This window comes from Macrobrachium nipponense, chromosome 41 (genome assembly GCF_015104395.2).
Source record: "Macrobrachium nipponense isolate FS-2020 chromosome 41, ASM1510439v2, whole genome shotgun sequence".
NCBI classification, from domain to species: domain Eukaryota; kingdom Metazoa; phylum Arthropoda; class Malacostraca; order Decapoda; family Palaemonidae; genus Macrobrachium; species Macrobrachium nipponense.
The window spans coordinates 41,238,505-41,265,719 of record NC_061102.1 but is presented as its reverse complement, the minus strand read 5'-3'; the positions used below and the strand labels follow the sequence as shown (position 1 = coordinate 41,265,719).

General features: G+C 33.8%; 1 protein-coding gene across 4 annotated transcripts in view; it reads right to left on the bottom strand.

Moving 5' to 3' along the window:
- Positions 1-27,215, bottom strand: part of LOC135212723 (RYamide receptor-like) — an 82,497-nt gene that overhangs the window by 8,731 nt on the left and 46,551 nt on the right. For all 4 annotated transcript variants that reach the window (XM_064246421.1, XM_064246420.1, XM_064246422.1 and 1 more), the window contains 3 exons: positions 16,823-16,900; positions 16,347-16,415; positions 12,432-12,718 (listed from right to left, as the gene is read on the bottom strand). In XM_064246421.1, coding sequence (XP_064102491.1) covers positions 12,432-12,718; positions 16,347-16,415; positions 16,823-16,900 — 434 coding nt within the window. The remainder of the gene's footprint in view (positions 1-12,431; positions 12,719-16,346; positions 16,416-16,822; positions 16,901-27,215) is intronic.

The following is a 27,215-nucleotide window of genomic DNA, read 5'->3' as shown; positions in this document are numbered from 1 at the left end:
TTTTAATTTAATTTTATTTTTATTTATTTTTATTTTTTTCTTATTTATTTTATTTTCTCTCTCTCTCTCTCTCTCTCGCTGTCTCTCTGTCTCTCTCTCTCTCTCTCTCTCTCTATGTATTTTTGTTTTATTTATAGGTTTTTAATTTTTTAATTTATTTTTTATTTAGTATATACTATCTCTCTCTCTCTCTCTCTCTCTCTCTCTCTCTCTCTCTCTCTCTCTCTCTCTCCTCTCTCATCCAAAAATAAATAAAAACCAAATAAAAATAAAAATAAATAGATGTCGTTTTTTTATAAATATTATTTAGTCATAAAAAGAAAAGAAAAAAAATACATGAAATAAATACAAATAAATAATAATTAAATAAAAATAAATAAATAAAAATTTATTTATTTTTATTTATTTATTTATTTATATGTTTTTGTTTACCAAAGTTCCGAATAGCTAAAAATAAAAAAATAAAGAAATAAATAAATTTATTTATTTTTTATTTATTTTTATTTATAATAAATAAATAAAAATAAATAAATAAAAAATAAAAATACTAAATAAATAAAAATAAAAATATTTGTCTATTTATTTATTTATTTTTATTATTTAAGTTTTATTTATTTATCATTTTTATTAGATTTCCAGAAAAAAGTTTTTACAAAGAAATAAACTAATTAAATAAATACATAAAATAAATAAAAATAAATAATAAATAAAAATAAATAATAAATCTAAAAAATAAAAATAAAAATAACAAATAAAAAAAAAATAATAAAAAAAATAAATAATAAAAACAAATAATCAAAATATAAATAAAAAAACTAAATAAATAATAAAAATAAATAAATAAAAATAAATGAATAAAGATAAATAAATAAAAATAAATAAATAAATAAAAAATAAAATTAAAAATAAATAAATAAAATAATAAATAAATAAAATAAAAACAAAATAAATAAAAATAAATCAATATATTTTCAGTTATTTATTTTTTATTTATTTATTTATTGCTTTTATTTTTATTTAAATTAATAAAAATAAGAAAGATAAATAAAAATAAATAAATGCTCATAAATTTTCCGAAAATGCTGCCGTTTTATTTATTTCTTTTTATTTTTGTTATTATTTATTTATTTATTTTTATTTAGTTTATTTATTTAGTTTGCTATGTTTGTTCTTTTTATTTTTTATTTATCTCTATATTTTTTTTATTTATACTTTTTTTTTTTTTTTTTTTTATTATTTTTGTTTATATTTTTGTTATTATTTTATTTTATTTAAGAGAAATAAATAAAAATTTGTAATAAATAATTTATTTATTTTATTTAATTTTTTTATTTATTTTATAAGATATATTTTATAAATATATATATAGATATATATATATATATATTATTATATATATATATATATATATATATATAGATATATATATATATATATACTAGCTGTACCCGACCACGTGTTGCTGTGGCTCAGTCTGGTTAAATGGAAAAGAAAGAAAGAGAAAGCTCCTCTCTCTTACTCTCTCTTTCCCTCTTTCTCCTCACTAATACCAACTCTCTCTCTCTCCCTCCCCCCCTCTCTCTCTCTCTCTCTCTCTCTCTCTCTCTCAAACAACTGCTCTTCTCTGTCTCTCTGTCTCTCATTCACTTTTCCCATCATTTTTCTACCTAACACCCCCTGAGAAAATTAATGAAGGGCGATTAACGAATAAAAAAAAGAAAATATGTAACATATCAGCAGAAATATATAAGAGAGAATTTATACCTAGAATTGATAATGAAGATAATGATACAAAAATAAAAGATGAAAATAGTGAATATTTATGGACATGGTATTAATGAAGCCGATATTGTGCAGGCTATTAATGAAATTGAAAATGGATTATTTTGTTAAAGAAAGTAGTTCATTCTATCGCATTGCTGCTCACAATATTATGAAGACAAAGTGTAGATACAGGCAAGATTTATGATGAACATAAATTATCATATATTACCCATATTTTCAAAAGTGGATCAAGACTAGAGGCAAGTAATTATAGGCCTCTGAGTCTAACATCACATATGAAAGTGCATGAAAGGGTAATGAAGAAAAATATAATGAAACACTTAATTAAAAATAATTTGTTTAATATAGGACAACCTGGTTTTGTACCCGGAAAAAGCACACAAACCAAACTGTTAGTCCACCATGAGAAAATATAATGAACATGATAAACAAACAAGATACAGATATGGTTTACCTAGACTTTGCAAAAGCCTTTGACAAGGTAGACCATAATATATTAGCGAAGAAAATTAGAAAACATAATATTGTGGACAAAGTAGGAAGATGGATAAAAGAATTTTTGCAAAACAGATAGTGATTGCAAACGATGAGAAATCGGATGAAGCTATGGTAATACCGGTGTGCCACAAGGTACGGTGTTAGCTGCATTGCTGTTTGTTATTATGATTGTAGACATAGACAGTAATGTTAAGGATTCGGTAGTGAGAAATTTCGCCGATGACACAAGAATAAGTAGAGAAATTATTTGTGATTACGATAGGAAACTCGCTACAAAGAGACCTAAACAAAATATATGAATGGACAGAAGTAAATAGGATGGTATTTAGCTCTGATAAATTTGAATCAATAAATTATGGTGATAAAGAAGGAATGCTATATGCATATAGAGAACCTAATAATGAGACAATCACAAATAAGGAAGCAGTTAAAGACTTTGGTGTAATGTTGACCAGGAATCTGTTATGCAATGATCAAATATCAATACTATTGGCAAAATGTAAAGTAAAAATGGGAATGTTGTTCCGGCATTTCAAAACAGGAAAAGCCAAACACATGATCATGCTTCATAAAACGTATGTACATAGTCCACTTGAATATTGCAATATGGTATGGTACCCACACTACCAAAAGGATATTGCATAAATAGAGAGTGTTATTATGATTGTAGACATAGACAGTAATGTTAAGGATTCGGTAGTGAGAAATTTCGCCGATGACACAAGAATAAGTAGAGAAATTATTTGTGATTAAGATAGGAACTCGCTACAAAGAGACCTAAACAAAATATATGAATGGACAGAAGTAAATAGGATGGTATTTAGCTCTGATAAATTTGAATCAATAAATTATGGTGATAAAGAAGGAATGCTATATGCATATAGAGAACCTAATAATGAGACAATCACAAATAAGGAAGCAGTTAAAGACTTTGGTGTAATGTTGACCAGGAATCTGTTATGCAATGATCAAATATCAATACTATTGGCAAAATGTAAAGTAAAAATGGGAATGTTGTTCCGGCATTTCAAAACAGGAAAAGCCAAACACATGATCATGCTTCATAAAACGTATGTACATAGTCCACTTGAATATTGCAATATGGTATGGTACCCACACTACCAAAAGGATATTGCATAAATAGAGAGTGTACAAAGGTCCTTTACAGCTAGAATAGAAGTTAAGGACCTTGACTACTGGGAAAGACTACAAATTTCAAAATTATATAGTCTCGAAAGGAGAAGAGAACGCTACATGACAATACAGGCATGGTAATTACTGAAAACATCATGGAGCTAAAAATATCAGAAAGAGCAACCAGAGGTAGATTGATAGTGCCCAAAACTATACCAGGAAAGCAAAGGAAAGCGCACAGGACATTAATCCACTACGCACCAGCATCGGTAACCCAGCATCTATTCAACGCATTACCAGCTCATCTGAGGAACATATCAGGAGTGAGCATAGATGTGTTTAAGAATAAGCTCGACAAATATCTAAGCTGCATCCCAGAACATTCAAGATTGGAAGATGCAAAATATACCGGAAGATGCATTAGCAATTCTCTGGTAGACATTAGAGGTGCCTCACACTGAGGGACCTGGGGCAACCCGAACGAGCTGTAAGGTCTGTAAGGTAAGGTCCTCCCCCTCTCGCTCCTTTCTCTTATTCTCTCTCCAACAATCACTGTCTCTTTCCCTCTTTCTTCTCACTTATACCAACTCTCTCTCTCTCTTCTCTCTTCTCCCTGTCTTTTTTCCTATTTCTTCTCCTTAAAACCTCATCTACTCTCTCTCACTTCCTCTCCTTCTCATTCTCTCTCTGTCATCCCCCTTCTCAAACTGCACCCTCTTTGATGTCATTGATGCTTACCCTATAATATTCTTTTCAAAATGATAAGTCATTTGTATACAGAAATTATGTATCATAAATTCGTAAAGTAACTAAGCCTACGGGCACAACCAGCTCCGTTTCAGGGAATCCCCTCTCACCCCGACCCTCTTTGGAACTGGGGGGGGGGGGGGGGGAGTAAGGATGAAACCCCATTATAAAAACACGCGTGTATTCGAAAATTTCAAAGCGATATTCGATAAGTATAAGCGTAGAAAGCGAAAGCGATATAAGAGCGATTATAAGTGAAGAAATTTTTGGAGATTTAAGATTTTGAACAAACGAACATTTACACACACACACACACACACACACACACACACACACACACACATATATATATATGCAATATAAAAAAACACTGTATCGTGCTTCTAAGAAATCAATAGAGGGATCCACAGTAATATCCTTGTTTTATCTAGATATAATATGTTTATACAAAGCTTAAAGCTTTCGTCCATCCTCCTGTGGACTTGATCACTAAGCAAAATGTGATCAAGTCCACAGGAGGATGGACGAAAGCTTTAAGCTTTGTATAAACATATTATATCTAGATAAACAAGGATATTACTGTGGATCCCTCTATTGATTATATATATATATATATATATATATATATATATATATATATAGAGATATATAGAGAGAGAGAGAGAGAGAGAGAGAGAGAGAGCACGGTCCCCAATTATGCAAGAATTTGGTCGATCCACAGCCTCGCAGAACTGGAAAATCACAGATTTCCATACATATACCTTATGAGAATAATTCCATTAGGGCCAAGGGAAATGGCAACTTACCCAGTTAAACTTTTTATACTACCCATTTTCAATACTTTCTATATACGTCACTGTAATTTTTTCTAATATGAAATTGTTTTTATGGATAAATAAAACATTAAAAAGGTTTTAATAACTTGAAAGTTTAAAATTGCACACAGGATGGTGAAAACTCCCACACATAAACACTGCCACCATTGGGTGTAAGTGTACTGTACATACAGTCATTTCCTTCAAAAAACCTTTAGGATGGAATTTCCTCTACCTATCCTCTGCCAAAAAACCTTCAAACTTCTCCATCTCATTCTCCATGAAGAGTTCTTCTGCTGAAGGAAGGTTTTGTGAACCATTTGAGGTTTCGGGGACTGGCAGATCATGCGTGTCTTCACTCCCGTTAGGCCTAACAAACTTGGTTACAAGCGCCTGTCTCAGTTTCTTTGTCTGGCACGTTCACTATGTAATCGTTTTCATCTAAATTTTTTTTCTACAATAAAAATGAACTGATTAAAATTAAAAATTTGATATGAAATTACAATTTCTGAAAAAGAAATTATAAAAATTTAAAATTCAACATGAAATGACAGTTTCTTGAAAAGTTTAGATTGAACGATTCTCTCTCTCTCTCTCTCTCTCTCTCTCTCTCTCTCTCTCTCTCTCTCTCTCTAACATATCTGCTTCTCTGTTAATCACTTTTACTAATCATTTTCATCAAAACCTATTTCAACAATAGGAAAAAATAAATGATCAAATGCCAAAAGTTAGTCAAAACAAGTTAACATAGACAAAAAAAAAAAAAAAAAAATATCTTACTTCATGTTCAGCAATGACGTATTTCAAGTTGTCGACTGCTGCCAAAATGGAAGTTGCTCCTTCCTTCGTCTTTAACTTAAGGGCAAGCTTTTTAGTTTCGAGAAAATAGGTCTTCCTCTTCGACTTCTGAACAGATGCATACATGATGTGGATGATCAGAATACGCTTCGCAGAGCTGAATAATACTAATGGCGATGATGATGATGATACCAATATTCATATACACTGCGCTATGAAGTCACAAATGCATGAGGTGGAGCCTTCCGTCTTAGCTAATGGCTAAGCAGACGCCTTCAGAATGCACTCGCAGATCTGAATAATACCTATGGTGATGATGATGATACCGATCATTCAGAATACACTTTGCAGATCTGAATAATACGTATGACGATGGTGATACTGATCATTCCTACACAAATGCGTGAGGCAGAGCCTTCCGTCTTAGCTTAATGGCTGAGAAGGAAATCATATAATTGTTTTTTCCTCCAAGCATTCCCCCCAACCCTTCTCCCAGATACCAGAGAACTCCCCCCCCCCCAACCTAAAATACTTGAAAAGATAATATATTATTTTGATACGTTTTGCGGCGCGTGACTCAGACTTTGAACGGCTTCGCAGACACAGAAAATCTATTTTTGAGAACTATCGACCGCATAAAAGGGGAATCGCACATTTCGATCTCACATAATTCGGGACTGGACTATAATATATATATATATATATATATATATATATATATATATATATATATATATATATATATATTTATATATATACACTTCAAAATAATTCAATACAGAACACCAAAAAATTTAAATGTGAAAAATGAAATCATTAATTCCCTAAACACACGAACTATTGTTTTAAGTACACTTGAAACTTTTAATAACACATTACCTGGTACCAGTTTTTCCTTTTTGCTGCAGCTTCCAAATTCACTATACTCTTTCACAGGCGCCGTCACAAAAACACATTTACACTGTTTTTTCAGATTCCATAAATAACCACTATGCTATTAAGGAATTAAATAAATCTAAAAGTTGAGTGACCATGTAAGTACAAAATCTTTAGGTTAATGTAAAAATCAAAATTTCCCTTGGTCGAGAGAGAGAGAGAGAGAGAGAGAGAGAGAGAGAGAGAGAGAGAGAGAGAGAGAGCGACCTTACCTTACAGACCTTACATCTTGTTCGGGTTGCCCCAGGTCCCTCAGTGTGAGGCACCTCTAATGTCTACCAGAGAGTTGCTAGTACATCTTCCGGTATATTTTGCATCTTCCAATCTTGGATGGTCTGGGATGCAGTTTAGATATTTGTCGAGCTTATTCTTAAACACATCTACGCTCACTCCTGATATATTCCTCAGATGAGCTGGCAACGCATTGAATAGACGCTGCATTATCGATGCTGGTGCGTAGTGGATTAATGTCCTGTGTGCTTTCCTTATTTTTCCTGGTATAGTTTTGGGCACTATTAATCTACCTCTGCTTGCTCTTTCTGATATTTTTAGTTCCATGATATTTTCTGCTATTCCTTCTATCTGTTTCCATGCCTGAATTATCATGTAGCGTTCTCTTCTCCTTTCTAGACTATATAATTTAAGAATTGTAGTCTTTCCCAGTAGTCTAGGTCCTTAACTTCTTCTATTCTAGCTGTAAAGGACCTTTGTACACTCTCTATTTGTGCAATATCCTTTTGATAGTGTGGGTACCATATCATATTGCAATATTCAAGTGGACTACGAACATATGTTTTATAAAGCATAATCATGTGTTCAGCTTTTCTTGTTTTGAAGTGCCGTAACAACATTCCCATTTTTGCTTTACATTTTGCCAACAGAGTTGCTATTTGATCATTGCATAACATGTTCCTATTCATCATCACACCAAGGTCTTTAACTGCTTCCTTATTTGTGATGGTCTCATTATTAGGTCCCTTATATGCATATAGCTTTCTTTCTCTGTCTCCATATTTATTGATTCAAATTTATCAGAGTTAAATACCATCCTATTTACCTCTGCCCAATCATATACTTTGTTAAGGTCTCTTTGTAGAGCGTTCCTATCTTCATCACAAGTAATTTCTCTACTTATTCTTGTGTCATCTGCGAAACTACTCACTACCGAATCCTTCACATTATTGTCTATGTCTTCAATCATAATAACAAACAGTATTGCAGCTAACACCGTACCTTGCGGCACACCGGATATTACCTTGCTTTCATCCGATTTTTCTCGTCGTTTGCAATAACTATCTGTTTTCTGTTGTGTAAAAATTCTTTTAACCATCTTCCTACTTTATCCACGATATTGTGTTTTCTAATTTTCTTCGCTAATATATTATGGTCTACTTTATCAAAAGCTTTTGCAAAGTCTAAATAAACCACATCTGTTTCATTTCCGCTTTTCATATTTTTGAATATGTTCTCACGGTGGACTAACAGTTGGGTTTGTGTACTTTTTCCGGGTACGAAACCATGTTGTCCTTTATTAAACAAATTATTTTTTTATTAAATGTTTCATAATATTTTTCTTCATTACCCTTTCATACACTTTCATAATATGTGATGTTAGACTCACAGGCCTATAATTACTTGCCTCTAGTCTTGATCCACTTTTGAAAGTAGGGGTAATATATGCTAATTTGTGCTCATCATAAATCTTGCCTGTATCTACACTTTGTCTTAATAATATTGCAAGTGGCTTTGCGATAGAATGAACTACTTTCTTTAACAAAATAGCAGGAATTCCATCAGGCCCTGCAGCAGCTCCATTTTTAATTTCATTAATAGCCTGCACAATATCAGCTTCATTAATATCTATGTCAGCTAAATATTCACTATTTTCATCCCTTACTTCTATATCATTATCTTCATTATCTATTCTAGGGGTGAATTCTCTCTTATATCGTTCTGCCAGTATGTTGCAAATTTCCTTTTTTTCATTCGTTAATCTCCCTTCAATTCTCAGAGGGCCTATTTCTATTCTTCTTTTATTCATCTTCTTCGCATACGAGTATAATAGTTTGGGGTTTTGCTTGATATTTAATAGGGTTTTTTCTTCCAAGTCCCGTTTTTCATTTTCTTTTGATTGTATAATCTTTTGTTCTGCATTTTCTATCTTACTTTTTAGTTCTATAACTTTCCATGCATTTTTTTCTTTTGCAAGACCTTTTTTCCACTTTCTGATTTTCTGGAACAAGATCCTTCTGTCTCTTGGTATGCATGAATGATGTTTACTTTTCTTCTTCGGTATATATTTTTCCACTATTTTCTCCAATATTTTATATAATATCTCCGTATTTACCCTTATGTCATCACTTACGAAAATGTTATCCCAATCTTTGTTTAATTCTTCATTAATTTCTGACCATTTTATATTTTTTACTGTAGAAGTTGTATTTTCCATATCCTTCCCACTTTTTCATTTCTTGCTTATCTCTATTTTCACTTGCTTTGGCGAATGAACTGTTAATTCTATGACATTATGGTCTGAAATATTCGCATTATAAACTATTATTTCTTTAACATAATTCATCTCGTTCACAAATACTAGGTCTAAAGTATTTTCTATTCTTGTTGGCAGGTGATTTATTTGTTGAATGTTGTATTCTAGTAGCATATCTAATAGCTTTTCAAATTGCCTCTTATCTTCTGCACTACTATTACTCTCTTTTTTATATGTATAAGTACAACCACAATCTCCTATTCGTTCTTTCCATTCTACGAAAGGAAAGTTGAAGTCACCAGATAGGAGAATAGTCCAGTCCTTGTGATTTCTACATATATCATCCAATTTTTCAATTATTAAGTCAAACTCTTTAGTATTGGGAGGTCTATATATTACTATGTTCATCAATTTTTCAGATTCAAATTCTACCGCTATTAGTTCACATTCTGAGTTACTATATTTCTCATATATTTTTCCTTGTTTTTTGTCTTTCCCATATATTGCGGTTCCCCCTTGATTCCTATTTTTTCTATCTGATCTATAAGTTTGGAACCCTTTTATTTGATCATCATTCCCAGTCTCTTGGGAATACCAGGTTTCACTTATATTCATTATATCTATTTTCTTTTTTTCATTTTGGTTAGTTCTTCTAAGTACTCTATTTTTCTTTTTGAGTTACTCGTAACTAAACCCTGCGCATTCATCACTATGATGGTTTGCGTGTTTTCTCCTTCATTTAATACTGGTAGTAATAAGGATTTTCCCATGTCTCTTTCCTGTTCTGGTATGTTGTTCTTTTTTTCATTTCCAGAAATTCTGACATTAAAAAATCCAACTTTTCCATAATATTTGATCTTCCTTCATCATAATTATTAATTTTGTGTCTGAATCTGCAATTTTCTCCGTTTCTGCAATATCCTCTTGCATAATAAATACAGTTATTATCTCTTGAGTAGAATTTCGGAGCTGATGCTTTGAAATTTTTTGCTGACACCTCTGCATATCTCATTGTGGTTTGCTTTTCTCTTTTACCTGATATTCTTGATTTCTCTCTTTATTTGTTTCTTTCTTATTTTGGATTTTATTACTTGGTTGGTTATTTATTTGATTATGATTCATGGCTACAGGGTGCATATATTTGCATTTTTTGTCGAACTTACATCCTTTTCCTTCTTTTAGGTTTTTACATATTTTTGGATGCAGATCTCTGCAATCATCCCCATATCCATCTAAGTATGCACATTTACCATATATTTCATAGTTTTGACATATCTTAGGATGTTTGTAGTAACATCTTTCTCCAAATCTGCAATTCCCTCTTTTCAAAAGGTTGCAGATTTTGTCTTTCTTGTCTATTTTTTCCTCTTTCCCGTCATTGTATAGATCTGGGTAGAGCCTCTTCGGGATTTGCTTTTCTGTTGTCATATCGTAATTTATTTCTTCGTAGGTATGCTGCTTTATTGCCTCATATGTAGTATCAATGAGTATCTCTGCATCCATACTTTTATCTTGTTCTTTGTTTTCCTTATTTTTTTCTGTCATTTCATTTTTGTTTACTTCTCTTCCGTTTTCCTCTTCTTCTTTTTTCTTCTTCTTCTTCCTCTTCCTCTTCTTCTTCATCCTCAACTATTTGTACATTCAATCTTGATTTAATAACATTGTCTATCCATGATAGACATGTTGAACAAAAAAATTCTTGTATCTTTTCTCAAATCTTGTATTACCTCAGCACACTGTGGATGGGTCGGAATGTTGCATGCAGCACATTTTCTGATTAGGTTTTGTGGATTGACTATGCTATACCAAACCTTACTTACACGCTTGCATGCTTTTGGCATTCTTTTTCCTAATGCATCAATTAGGATATTCACAAGATTCACCTAATTCATTTTCTTTGTCGGAATATGTTGGTTTATGTATATTTTCTTTATGAGTCTCTTGACCACTTGGATTTTATTTGGAACTTCTTCAATTATTTTCAAGATGTTTTCATTAGATTTGTTCCAGTTTGAAGGATTATATCCTTCTAATATATCTATGAATGCTTTTGTATCTTTTTGGTTAGGACTGTTGCTGATTTCATAGATGAGAAATGCCAGTTCCCTTCCTGCTACCTCATCGTATTGCGAATCTGCTAAACACGCCAAATTACGCCACCTCTTCCCGCAGTTGGAACTTACTGCCATCTTGTTCTGATTTATAGTATTACACTTGATAAACTAACTTAGAAGACGCTTTATCCTACTATTTTCACACTAATCTTATCACCGATAGTTCACGAACACTTCTAGATATTTCTCAAATTCTAGTCGTATGTTAAACTTGTGATATCTGTTGATTAATCTGACTTCACGCGGGTACGTCTCACCAAGCAAGATGGCTACTTACGAGAGAGAGAGAAAGAGAAAGAGAAAGAGAAAGAGAGAGAGAGAGAGAGAGAGAGAGAGAGAGAGATTGGAGAAGAGCGAGGCAGAGAGAGAGAGAGAGAGAGAGAGAGGCGGGGGCCAGAATGACAACCAACGCAAATGGTATCTGTTATCAGAATGAACCTCTCTTTTAAGGGAACTACTGAGCAACTAAATGCAAAATGGATGACGTCAAATTTTAGGGCCAGGTTTTCTGCAAAACTGTTCATATATTCTCTTTTCCAAACGAGAGGGAATGAGAATGATTACGACTATTAATAACTATTAATAGTAGTACACGATTTCAGAACATAAAATTCTCTTAAAATGAAAGAAATAATTGTAAACGATTATCGCAGGTGAACGGTGACGTCACTGCAGTTTTGGGAGCTAGGTACTCATTTTATCTCCCAATCAGATTACTTACAAGTCAACACAAATTGTCTTTTGACAAATCGAGAGAGATTTTATCAAACAGTTTCATAATAAAAGAACCTCTACATAACTGTTCCTTGACCGTAGATTACCGTAAATACTAAATCATATATATTATATATTGTTAGTTCTTGTTACCAGCTGAGCAATATCATTTCTAATTCTAACAAAATCTTCCTGATAAAATCGTAAATGGAAATCTTTTAATTACTCTGGGAATTCTATGTAATTATTTTCAGCACATATAAGCTCATATATTTCTGCCATGTTCCCTTGTTTCCTTAACATAGCAAATTCCGATAATTCATATATGGTCAGTTAATTAGTGATTTCCCTTAACTCTAGATCACCTTTGTCTCTTCCCCGTAGGTTAAATACTTAACTAACCTGGTGTTCCTTGACATGCGTGTGGAGCTGAAGCGTGAACTGTAGGTGTGAGATCTCTGAAGCATTGAGGATTCTGTCATCCCACGAAGGTACTTGGAAATCTTTGGTTTACAACACGGCAGCACATGATATAGGAAGGTTAAGTAGCCCTCCCTGAACTTGGCATTCATCCAGCATAATATCAAAGGATTATAACACGCATGAGACATTGCAAGCCAATGGAACACAAACCACACGTGATGTATATGTGGCCAGAATATTAACTCTTCATGGAAGTCTGTTATCACCTGTGAAAAAGGGAAAAAGGTAATAATGGTTGTCATGACGTGAATCTCAGCAGCAGCAGTATATATGTTAAACAGATACCACACGGAGAATTACAACTATTTTCTTTCTTTCTTTGCTAGTGAAGAGAAAAGGAAGAATCCACAATTATCTTATCCTGAAGAGACCTGCCGGTTGCTTTTTGGTGTTGAGAAACATGAAAAAATATGAAGTATGAAATGTATTTCAGTGTAAGAATTCCATAATAGAGATGTCTTTTTGTTCGTAATGAATTTCTGGCAGCAACGTCGTTTTACTTGACATTTAGTTCAGCTGTATTTTATGCACAGAAAAAAAATACGAATAAAAAAAAATGTGCTAAACAAATTTAGCACATAGGCTGACGCCTAAAAATTGAGTTAAAGACGTTTCAGTTTTATAAAGAACTGATTTTATTAATGCAACTATTCCTGTAAAAGATAACAAAAACATTATTCCTCATATACTGAAGTCTAAGGTACGCTGGAAAAATGTCTAATCTTTGCAAGGTGAGGCAATATATTTCCTGGCAACATGCTAAACATACACTATTAGACTGGCTGAAGGGTGCGTTAACAGTTTTGACTAATTAGATTTAAAAAAAAAGATATATTTTCGTGTCAAGTGTATGATAGATCTAATTACCTGCACACTCGGCAAAAAGATAGCATGAACCAGGGATAAAAGGACGCTCGCTGGACATGAAATATATTAGGAATATTATTAGACATAAGAATCAGGGGTAATGAATTGTCCGATGTTAACAGGACACCGAAGATAATGGAACTGGTCTTCACACCATACATTATAATAATAATAAGATATATCAAGGATAGAGGCTGATTAAGAACCTCTGATTTCCACTTTAACATTAATTTCCAACTTGCGTAAGTTTTTACTCATAAAAGTATGATTGCCTAAGTAGTTCTGAGTCCTACTATGTAGTAAACCTCAATTTCTTCTCTATAGATGCAACAAATGTTTTAATTGTTTTTCCCAAATAGCACTAAACAACTAAAGTATTTAATTTTATTATATCTATCACATATGAAATACTATAAGAACAGCAGGCTCAACTAAACTTTGTCATGTAATTGTTACTTCAGACACTTTTAAAACTAGCACGTTGGCATAGGCATGGTAGATTTAATAGAGTGTATAGCCTACCATTTTCAAAGTTATAGAAAACGTACTGTCTCTTTCTTTAATAAACTATTTAATTCGATACATGAAGGCGACTTCATATTGCTTTTTTTCGAAAAGAAAGAAAGAAAGAAAAAAGACATAGCAGCCTCTATGTTCAAAACTACGGTAAAATTGAAAACTACTACCGTCGCCGTTTTTATTTTCTTTTTTGTTCATCGCCTTTTCTTTTTGTTTTTATGTTTATCTCCAAGGGCCCATTTCGCACATTAACTTGTAGTTATCTAACCAGAGGGGTGCGTATAAGTATTTAGTTTTATCCAAAATATTTCGTGTTTCAGCTTTTCTTGTGTAGATAAATAATTTGTAAAGAAAATTAACATGATTATTTACGGCATAGGTGATTGGGTGAATACCGACCGAGGGGAAAGAACTGAATGCTCTAGTACGAAAATAATTTTAAATTTCGCGTCGAAACTCACCACCAACACAGCAACCATCTCAGTGAACAGGTTTACGCCATCACTACGTCCGCGTTTATCAGGTAAAATAATTTTTTTTTTTCTATTGTAACGTTTCACGATTCTCATATAGTGTCTCACGTCCGTGAATGTGGCATGATTGTTTCTTGTTAAGCTTCATTACGATATTTAGCCATATCGACACATTATCGAGCGAAATGTGTGAAATTTTGAAAATGATATATTTTTGAAATTTTGAATATTTTTGAAATACATAAAAAAATGGAAGTGTTTTGTTGTGTAAAGTTGAAGGTGATATTTAGTGAATTATGATGCAATATCAGTGTCATTATGCTAAAATCAGGAAATTTTTATTGGGTGGGTTCAACTTTACCTATTCATGTCTAATGTCATTAAGTCTTTCTGATCTAGCCCACTGCCTTCTTGGAAGCCTGATCATCAATATCGTTATGCTAAAAACAGGAAATTTGGGTTTCGGGGGTTCCCCCACCCCCGGTCGGTGTTTCCCCACGTTAGGAGACCACCGACAGAAGTCGCAAAAGTTTTTAAAGTGCAAAATATAACACTTATTTTCTGAGTTGAGGATTTATGAGTATACCAAAGGTGGGCCATGCTGTGTAGTTTGTTTTGAGCTCAGCGTACGCTCTCTCAGGTACAAAATGGTAGTTTTATGCAATTTTTTCTAAGAATAGGTCGGTAGGCCTATTCCCCCCACCTCACCCTAGGCATGTCAATAAATGCTTAGGCTTGTATTGATAAAGCCATGAAAAGATTATACGCACATGGGCAGAGAGTTTCAAGCGCATTTTGACTGACTTAGTCTCTAAGCATCACCCATATTACAATAATCTAACAGAGACTAGACAGAATCAATCCACGTTTTTGGAGAAGAGAATAAAGCAAAACTTACAAGGCAAACGGATCAAAATTCAAGAGCAGGGCAAATTCTAAAGATGTATAGTAGTAATTCGAGAGCATCAATAAATACTCGTGTTCATATGAGCGTCAACACAGTCGTCAATGCAAATGTTGGAAATACATGGGAGGTAATGCAATGCTATGTTAATGTTATGCAGGAATCTGTTTTATTACAAGAGAACTTGTGAATGGCAATGGAGGAGGGAAATTAAGTAAATGAACACATGAAGTAATTTTTTAACGTAAAAACCAACTGTATTTGGCATTGAACATCCTCTTGGAAGTTAACTGGAATATCAACTAAAAAGTTTATCCCCACTTAAAACTCTTTTAAGGAAAAGACATCTACTTGTGGTTACATCCTTTTGTTCTTGAGGGCATTTTTGTATTTTTGTATGTTCAGCTGCAGACATTTCTCGCTCCATTTTAAACCACAATGCAAATAAGTAAAACCGAGCTTTTATACTATACTGTTTTTGTTTGTCACAAGGATGATTGACGCTTGACCACAACTGAGTGGGAGGGCATTTTGCCTAACACTCGGGATGGTAATGAGATTTGTGTCTTCAGTTCATGGATTTTGCCCAGTCACTAGGATATAGTTTCCTCTCCAAGATGAGCAGGATATTTATGGAAAAGAGTGAGCAAAGACTTTTAAGAGAAGCGTAAGTATGTTATCAACTTCTTGCCTGGTGATAGGCAACATTAGTTTGTCTTCTACTGTAGCCTATGGCAAACTCATTTGTCGTAAGTTAGTTTACATTATCTTGCATTTGTCACGATTAGCTTAGCTTTCATTCAAACAGGCCAATATGTACAGTCAACAAAAACTTATCGTATTTCATACTCAGTATTATACACTATAAAGTGAATTCTCCCAGCAATGTAAACATACAACTCGTGTTTCTTCAGTTACGGAGAAAAAGACCATCGTTATCAAGCGAGGTTAAAACAGTATCACCGTACCAAACAAAAGATCCTAGGTCTTAAGTTACTTTCGTTGCAGACATGAACTGATGCATGGAAATATCGTGAATAATGCACCTGTTATTAAGTAAAAATAACTTACAATGAGCATGTTGAATGGCAGCCAGCAAAGTGAGTAGACAAGGACAACAGTTAGCGTCAGCCTAATCATCTGCAAAAGTAAGAGAAAAGAAAGACCCTGATGAAAAGTGCAAGTGAAGTTACAAAGAACGTGTACTATTAAGAAAGCCAAGAAATCTATGTATTTTATTTATGTATATTTATTTGTATCTACCTATATGTATATATTTTCAATATAAAGCAATTTCCCTTTGCATAGGTTGGCTCTTCAAAAAAAAAAAAAAAAAAAAAAAAAAAAAAAAAGAAGTCACTGCTACTTTCATATATAACTGGTGATTCGTGAATGAATCCCTTTTGCAGACTTTCCACAGCATTTATCTTACACGGACAGTCTTGGTTTCTGGATATTAAAGACCTTTATTTCTCAGTATATCCTCTACTTGTACAGTGGACAGGTACAGGATGATATAAGTAACGCAACAGTAAAATACTACTTACCTTGGCAGGGGAATGATCTGACGTGCTTTTCCTTAAAAGGCTTCTTCCAGGCCCCAGTGCCTTTCCCCCTTGCTTTGCCTGCAAAGCGGAGATACCATGAAAATAATGTTTCCCATTCAACAATAGTCTGGTATCAATTTTTCATTAAATTCAAGAACGTATCCGTAATTATCTTTGAGGTTATGTTATGGAAACTCCTGTCCTTAAGTGGCGCATCAATGAGCAGTTCTAAATAAGATGGCATTTCGTTTCTATGCAAATTCGTTATAATACTGAGGAAGTTTTGATCAGCCGAGGTCAGCTAGGGATTTGAAACTTACATCAGCCTTTAATGGAAAATAAACACTGCTTTGCTCACTGCAGTCAGAAAATCGAATATACTAAGTACTCTCTAGAGATCTCACTTGATGATAGATATGAGTTAATGAATGAAACAGATATTAGAATAAAAGTAATTGGAACAAACTAAAATATATATATAATAATAATTGTTTCCACCTCTTCCTTCAAAACTTCAGTGTGGATGATATTATCTGCAACGTATTGGAAAAGAGTTGCCTTAAAATAAAAGATGACACACGAGCATTAGCAGAAAATAAGTATATATATTCTTATAATGTAAGTTTTGTAATGCAATTATAATTGTGGTAATATGATTAATTCACCTCAGAATCTGTGTATCATGTTATGAAATGTATGTTTTTGTGTTCAGATTCCCAAATTTAAAGATAACATGTGTTAAGTAGAGAACTTTCCATTTTGAAACATACATAAGACAGAGAGAAAGAGTAAGCGCTTATATAGCAAGCCTTTGAAGAGAGTTGTATTCACACTTTGAGAATGTCTTAGCTAAGCTGATTTCTTTATCTGCGCAAACACGTGCGTAAGACCTCCCAGGCCGCATTGAGTCCTTGAGGACCTTCCCTACAATGATGTTATTCATGGTTAACATAGAGAGATGACGTAGTATGTTTTCATCTTGCTAACCGCCCCCTATGCCATATACGCTTATGGGGATAGAGAACTCTTTCATTCGATTCCAAGACCTAGCCGCTGGTGTGAGGGATAGGATCTCTCTCTCTCTCTCTCAAAATCTATCTCTCGTGCTCGCTCGTTTGCGAGGCTGTTTCATTAACTTAACGTAACTCACATTAATTTTGTATTTGAGGTGGTCACTCTAATCATTCTTAGTAATATATGTGTTGTTTGTGGAATCTGAACATAGTATTATTTCTATTAGTTTTGTGAAGGCGCCCACAAAAGTGTAAAAGTGTGTAACAGGCCTTTAAGCAGCAGCTGCGTATACAGGTATTTTGCAAATGTTTTGAAGTGCACTTCGAGGTTTTATTTTACCATTGGATAAAATTATCATTTTCAATACATTTTCTTTTGCTTTGTTCTTTTGACATATCCATTTTTATATGCTTAATGTTTGTACTGTAAATGCTTTAATTGCTTTCATATTATGCGTTATGTTTTTGCATTGTCTTTATTTTGTTTAATTAGTTTGAATAATATTCTACTATGTAATTGTTCGAATCTAACACTTGCAAATTAATTTGTATTTAATTAAATTTAATTTCAAATTCAATTATTGCTCTATGATTTAATTTAATTAATTTTCTTGATAAACTTTGATTTAATTTTGCTTAATAATTAATTCAAGAATTAATTAAACTTTTGTTTTCAAGTAACAACAATTTCCCTGAGATTGTGAATTTCACTTATAAATTTTGAATTTAGAAATAAAAATTTTTATTTAAAATTTATATGAGCATTTTATTATATCACCAGTATTATATTCTATTTTTTTTGTCTAGGTAGAAATATAGAGTGATAATTGTGCCGTTTCCCACAAATAAATCAGAATCAGGGAAATACTTAAATTTTAGAATGTAGAAGGAGTGATGCCCTTTAATTAAGATTACCTCACATCTATTTTAATGAACTTAGACTGATTGTTTTCTTGACTGTTCAGTTCTATAAGGGATCACTATTACCTTTAGAGTATTCAGTCGTTTAGTATTTGTGATGAAGGGTCAGGTTTCTGGCTGTAGTGAGGTAAGTAATAACCAGGTACATGAACAAACTGTGCCCCAAGTACAAAGGGTGTCCCAGATCCAGGAATAAAAGGGTCTCTTGTGCTAACAAGTACAAATGGTAAGTGAAATAACCAGATACTTGGCAATTTGGGTTAACAAATATTAATGGTGTCCAGACACAGATCTTAGGCCACTTCGTGCACCAAGTATTGATGGTGTCCAAACCCAGATACTCTTGACCATCTCGGCACCAAATATTAATGGTGCCCAGAGACCCAGGATATTTGGCACTTTATGTACCAAGTATCAATGATCCCCAGAGACCAGGGAGGAAAACAAATCACATTATCACTCTAGCTTATACTGGTGGTGTTAGGAATATATTTTGTTAAAAGAGTGACTATATATTTGTTTTTGGATTTTATTGTAAGAATTGTATTTGAGAAAAATGGCTCCATTCGATACTCAGGAATTTTTAGCAGCCGCTTCCATCCAAGTGTTATCTGGAACTACTCTGACTAAGGCACAGTGGAGTGCTCTAGCAGTAGCATGTGGTTGTCATGTGTCTAGTAGTATGATAAAAGCAGAAATCAAATGCATTGCCATGCAAGCATTGATAGACTCTGGTAGAAGAACTGATGATGATGAGTTAGAACTGGCTCAAGAGTTGTTGAATGTAGCACAGGCTGATTTTATAAATAAGCAGGTAGAAAAGAAAGAGAAAAGTGACACAGAATTGGAACTCAGACACATAGAAGCAGAAGAAAGTTTGATTAAGCTGAAAATGCAGGCTGAAAGAGAGAATAGACAGGGAAAAACAAGAAAGAAGAGAAAGAGAAGAAGAAAGAGCAGCAGAAGATGAAAGGCAAAGGATAAAAGAGGAGAGAGAAATTGTAAGACATGAAAGGGAGATGGAATTGATAAGAGCTAGATCCACATTATCTGCAACACTGTCTAACCCTAACCATGGTAATCAAGACCCTGCATTTGATGTAGTAAGAGTGCAGAAGTTAATCCCTAAGTTTACTGAAGAGGCTACAGATGAGTTCTTTGATCACTTTGAGAAAGTGGCTTCAGGTATGGGATGGGCAGAAGATAAATGGTCTATTTTGCTACAAAGTGTCTTGATTGGTAAAGGGAGAAGTGCTTATTTAGCATTAACAGCTGATCAGTGTAAAGACTACAAGGTGCTCAAACATAATGTGCTACAAGTATACCAGTTGACCCCAGAGTACTACAATGAAAGATTCAGAAACTTAAGAAAGGATGAAAAAATAACTTTCTTGGATTATGCTTATAAAGTGAGAAGGTGTTTTAAAAGATGGTTGGAGGCAGCTAAAGTTACAACTTTTGAAGAGTTAGAAGAGTTAGTTGTTTTAGAGCAATATTTTAAAGGTATTCCTGAGCATATAAGAGCCTATTTGAGAGAGAGAGAGGTTAAAAAACTTGACAAAGCTGCTACACTAAGTGAAGACTACAATATAATTAGTAGCAGGCATAATTATAATGTCAAGTACCAGAATCAACCATGCCCAGGTTTTAAGTCTCATCCAGGTTTCAGGAACAAGTTTATAAATGGGAAACCTACAAGTAATAATACTCCTCAGCAAGCTAATGTGAAATCCTCATCTAATTTTGCAAGACAGTTGCAAAAGCCTAATGTTGTCTGCTTTAAGTGTGGAAGATCAGGACACTTCAGTCAGGAGTGTTATTGGAATTATCAGCAGTACAAGCCTGTTGGTAAAATAGTAAGAGGTGACCAGGTCAAACAGACTGTTAAGAACAATGTGGGGAAGAATCCTACTACAGGGAGGACTGAAACTAAACAAGCCGAGTGTTTAGCAACCAGTGGAAATGTAACTTCAAGCAGTGAGTGGCTGAGCAGTTTGGAGGCCTTTAAGCCATATATCTATGAGGGTACACTGGCAACTCAAGAAGAGAGTGCAGGTACCAGTCAAGATTTTATGTGATACAGGGAGCAACCATAGTGTGGTGTTATGTGGTGCTCACTCAATGTTGGAGAAGAATCTCACTGGAGATTCAGTTATTTTGAAGGGTATAGGAGGAGAGGAAGTAACTCCTATATGCGGCTTACACCTGTCCTGTGAATTGGTGACAGGAGTGTTGATTTTGCTGTAAAGGACTCACTGGCTGTGGAAGGTGTACATGTTCTGTTGGGTAATGAAGTTGGTGGTGTTCCATTTGTTCCTTGTCCTGTAGTGACAGACAAACTGTTGAGGATTAGTCCTATGGTAGAGTTGGAGAAGAATAACCCCCACCTATTCCCTAGTTGTGTAACTACCAGAAGTATGAAGAGAATTACGACTGTTGGTGAAGAAACTGAGGATTTGCACGCCCAAGATGGATCAAGTGAAGGATCTTTGAACTTAGAACAATTGTTCCAGGGGAGTGATGCCTCCTGTGGAGTTGACCGAGAAGAGATTTCCCAAGAAAATGAAGAATCTGTTGTTCCTTAAGAGACTCAGAGTAGTCAGTGTTCCTGAAGATAGTAGTGAAACTACAGTAGCTGAGGTAGCAGATATTGATAGTTCAACCATTGAAGTTGGACAGGTAACAAGAGAGAAGCTAATGGACTTGCAGAAGAAGGATGCATCGTTAGCTGATTGTTCTTCAGAGTTGTTGATCAGGAAGAGATGCAACAAACTCCTACCTGTTATTATCTGAAGGAAGGTTTGCTGATGAGGAAGTATAAACCTTCAGATATCCCTGGAAATGCTGAATGGGGCGAATATCATCAATTTTGATTCCATGTCCATTGAGAAAGCAAGTGGTAGCAGTGGCTCATGAATCTGGACATATGGGAATCAGGAAGTCTGTGGAGAAGATCATGAGATAGTTTTTCTGGCCTGGACTTCATAAAAATGTTAGCAGGTTCTGTCGAGAGTGCCATACCTGCCAGATAGCTGGAAAACCTAATGAAACCATTCAGAAAGCCCCCCTACAACCTATAGAAGTTAGAGGAGAACCCTTTAACAAGGTGATTATAGATATGGTTGGACTGCTTCCGAAGACGAAGAAAGGAAATGAATATCTGTTGACATTAATGCGTCCTGTTACCAGATATCCTGAGGCGATCCCTGTTAGAAACATATCTGCCAAGATAGTTGCTGAGAAACTAGTGGAGTTTTTCTCAAAGTTTGGTATACCAGAAATTGTACAAAGTGATAGAGGAACGAACTTTACTTCCAGGTTATTCCAGGATGTGATGAACTTATTAGGGGTAAAACAACAGTTATCAACTGCTTATCATCCAGAGACTCAAGAAGCCTTGGAAAGATTCCACCAGACATTGAAAAGTATGCTGACAAAGTAGTGTTCTGAGTCAGGAAGAGAATGGGATGTTGGTTTACCCTTAATGTTATTTGAAGTTAGGAATGCTTATCAAGAAAGCATGGGATGTTCACATTATCATCGAGATATTCTGAAGAAAGAAGTCGAGTATTTGCTGCAACATGGATTAGCAGAACCCAGTTCAAGTCACTTCAGTTCTCCATGTGTGTTAGTGAAGAAACCTGATGGCTCCTTTAGGATGTGTACTGATTATAGGAAACTGAATTCCATAAGTATGGCTGACAATTATCCCTTGCCTCTTATAGATCAGTTACTTGATAATATTGGGCAAGCCAAGTTTGTTTCCAAGATAGATTTATTGAAGGGATATTATCAGATACCCTTAGATGAAAATGCGAAGTTGCTGTCAGCTTTTATTACTCCTTTTGGATTGTGTCAGTATACTGCCATTTGGTCTGATGAATGCACCAGCCACATTTCAATGAGTGATGGATCAATTGCTAGGATCTATAGAAAGAGTAGGTGTGTACCTTGATGACATAGTCATTTACTCTACAACGTGGGAAGAACATCTGCAGATCCTTAAGAAAGTTTTCAAGAAACTACTAGAGGCTGGACTAACAGTCAACCTAGAGAAGAGTGAGTTTGGGAAGGCGACTGTTCAGTACCTTGGGTTTGAAGTTGGAAAAGGCCTCCTCGCTCCGGTGAATGCTAATGTGGAAGGTATCTGTAAGGCTACCCCCCCTACTACTAGGAAGCAACTACAAAGATTTTTGGGCATGGCTGGATTCTATCGTCGTTTCTGTACAAATTTCTCAGCCGTAGTAGCCCCCTTGACAGACTTAACTAGTCCCAAAGCTAAGTTTGTTTGGACTCCAGAATGTCAAGAATCCTTTGAGAGGGTAAAAGCCATTTTAACTTCAAGACCAGTGCTTCAAGCTCCAGACTTTAATAAGAAATTTGTGATACAAGTTGATGCCTCTGATTGTGGAACTGGAGCTGTTCTACTTCAAGAAGATGAAAATAACCTTCTACACCCTGCGTGTTTCCTGTCTTCGAAACTGAAAAAGCATCAGAAAAACTATGCAACTATTAAAAAGGAAACTCTAGCCTTAATCACAGCATTGAAAAAGTTTGAAGTGTATGTGAACAGACCTAGGAATGAAGAAGTTTAAGTGTTGTCTGATCACAATCCCCTGTCATTTATACAGCGGATGAAAAACCATAATCAAAGACTGACCAGGTGGTCTTTGTACTTGCAACAGTATAATTTGAAGGTTGAGCACATATCTGGTAAGAACAATGTAGTTGGCGATTATTTATCCCGTTGTGAATCGTTGGATTCAACCCAGGAATAACTAATCTTCTCGGGGGAGGAATCTAATAATGTAGGTTTTGTAATGCAATTATAATTGTGGTAATATGATTAATTCACCTCAGAATCTGTGTATCATGTTATGAAATGTATGTTTTGTGTTCAGATTCCCAAATTTAAAGATAACATGTGTTAAGTAGAGAACTTTCCATTTTGAAACATACGTAAGACAGAGAGAAAGAGTAAGCGCTTATATAGCAAGCCTTTGAAGAGAGTTGTATTCACACTTTGAGAATGTCTTAGCTAAGCTGATTTCTTTATCTGCGCAGACATGTGCGTAAGACCTCCCAGGCCGCATTGAGTCCTTGAGGACCTTCCCTACAATGATGTTATTCATGGTTAACATAGAGAGATGACGTAGTATGTTTTCATCTTGCTAACCGCCCCCTATGCCATATACGCTTATGGGGATAGAGAACTCTTTCATTTGATTCCGAGACCTAGCCGCTGGTGTGAGGGATAGGATCTCTCTCTCTCTCTCTCAAAATCTATCTCTCGTGCTCGCTCGTTTGCGAGGCTGTTTCATTAACTTAACGTAACTCACATTAATTTTGTATTTGAGGTGGTCACTCTAATCATTCTTAGTAATATATGTGTTGTTTGTGGAATCTGAACATAGTATTATTTCTATTAGTTTTGTGAAGGCGCCCACAAAAGTGTAAAAGTGTGTAACAGGCCTTTAAGCAGCAGCTGCGTATACAGGTATTTTGCAAATGTTTTGAAGTGCACTTCGAGGTTTTATTTTACCATTGGATAAAATTATCATTTTCAATACATTTTCTTTTGCTTTGTTCTTTTGACATATCCATTTTTATATGCTTAATGTTTGTACTGTCAATGCTTTAATTGTTTTCATATTATGCCTTATGTTTATGCATTGTCTTTATTTTGTTTAATTAGTTTGAATAATATTCTACTATGTAATTGTTCGAATCTTACACTTGCAAATTAATTTGTATTTAATTAAATTTCATTTCAAATTTAATTATTGCTCTATGATTTAATTTAATTAATTTTCTTGATAAACTTTGATTTAATTTTGCTTAATAATTAATTCAAGAATTAATTAAACTTTTGTTTTCAAGTAACAACAATTTCCCTGAGATTGTGAATTTCACTTATAAATTTTGAATTTAGAAATAAAAATTTTTATTTAAAATTTATATGAGCATTTTATTATATCACCAGTATTATATTCTATTTTTTTGTCTAGGTAGAAATGTAGAGTGATAATTGTGCCGTTTCCCACAAATAAATCAGAACCAGGGAAATACTTAAATTTTAAATTGTAGAAGGAGTGATGCCCTTTAATTAAGATTACCTCACACCTATTTTAATGAACTTAGACTGATTGTTTTCTTGACTGTTCAGTTCTATAAGGGATCACTATTACCTTTAAAGTATTCAGTCGTTTAGTATTTGTGATGAAGGGTCAGGTGTCTGGCTGTAGTGAGGTAAGTAATAACCAGGTACTTGAACAAACTGTGCCCCAAGTACAAAGGGTGTCCCAGATCCAGGAATAAAAGGGTCTCTTGTGCTAACAAGTACAAATGGTAAGTGAAATAACCAGATACTTGGCAATTTGGGTTAACAAATATTAATGGTGTCCAGACACAGATCTTAGGCCACTTCGTGCACCAAGTATTGATGGTGTCCAAACCCAGATACTCTTGACCATCTCGGCACCAAGTATTAATGGTGCCCAGAGACCCAGGATATTTGGCACTTTATGTACCAAGTATCAACGATCCCCAGAGACCAGGGAGGAAAACAAATCACATTATCACTCTAGCTTATACTGGTGGTGTTAGGAATATATTTTGTTAGTAGAGTGACTATATATTTGTTTTTGGATTTTATTGTAAGAATTGTATTTGAGAAAAATGGCTCCATTCGATACTCATTAGCAGAAAATGTGTGTGTATATTAATATAATATAATATCTTATATATATATAATAATATATATATCTATATATAGATATTTATATATATTATAATATGTGTGTGTGTGTGTGTGTGTGTGTACTGCTTAATCCAATAGCCACATGAAACGCTAACTCTTCGTCTCTCTGATATCTCTAATTAATTTTCTCTGAAAATCTCCTATATGCACTTTACACACACATAGATAAATGTATATATAGTAATAGTGTACACACAGACACACACACACATATATATATATATAATATATATTTTGTATATATACATGTATGTGTATATATATTATATTATATATATATCTATATATTATATATATATGTATATTATATATATATTATGTATATATCAGAAAATCCACGTAAGGAGAGAGAAAACCGGGACTTTGAACAAGTACTTTCGTATTCTACATATTCAAGTTTTCACACTAGAATAAACTCTGAAAGTACTTGTTCAAAGTCCCGGTTTTCACTCACCTTCTTACATGGAGTTCGTGATTATTCTCATGCATGTGTTCCTTCATGTAACATTGGATATATATATTATATATATATATAGATATATATATATTATATATTATATATATATATATATATATATATATCTATATATATATTCATATGCTGTAAGTTTCGTAATGCAATTATGGTTTTGGTAATAGTATAATTAATTCCCCTCAGAAACTGTGTATAATGTTGTAAAATGTATATTCATTGTTGAGAAGGAACATAACTTCAAGCGAAAAGAGAGAGAGGAGTTAGCCGTAGATGCAAAAGAAAGAGGCTGTTATTTATCACTCGAAAATAGTTGAGCCAGCTAATTTTTTTTATCAGTCTGACGATCTTTTATGGGACACTGCTCTGGTGTTCATTCACGTACACGGTCACGTAAGAATCTCTCGATTTTGCATTAGATTATTCTGGAATCTTCCCAACAAGATATCGTTTAATTCTATTTATAGTAATTGAAGATCCTTGTGTTATGAAACTATTTAATATCACTGATGTATTAATTCTTATCTCTTTCAGTTTGTCAAAGGAGGGCTTGTTGACTCATACTAGTTAGTTGTGAATGTAAATTTCCATGACGTCACGGAGATGACGGAATATGTTTTTGTCTTGAACTTGTCCCTCAGGAGAGGTGGAACAGACATCCCGCCTATGTGAACTCTCGAGAGAGACTGAGAGTTACCAGCCCTGTGATTAGCTTATCAACAGCCAACTAGGAGCGTCGTAAGGAACTGGCCTAGACATCAAATGCACGGTTGATGTGAATCTACTATAGCTCTGTTTAATTAGTAACGCAATAGTTTGTGGAATCTGAACATAGTGTTATTATTATTTTTGTGTGGCGCCACAAAAGTGTTGAAGATAGTTACAGGCCTCTTTTTGAGTGAAACTGCAGTTGGTTAAAGGTATTGTGTTTTACAACTATTCTGAAGTGCACTTTAAGGTTTTATTTACAGTGGCTGGATAAAATTATTACTCTATAAATTTTTCTTTTATTTTATTCTTTTGTCATGTCCATTTTGTGTTTGATATTTGCATTGTCATTGCTTTTAATGCTTTTCCATATCATTCTATGTTTCTTATATTCTAATTTTGTTTAATTAAATTTAATGTTTTTTATTGTATAATTGTTTTAATCTAACACTTCTGAATTAATTTAATTATTGCTTTATAGCTTGAATTTTACTTGAATAATTTCATCTTTTGACTATT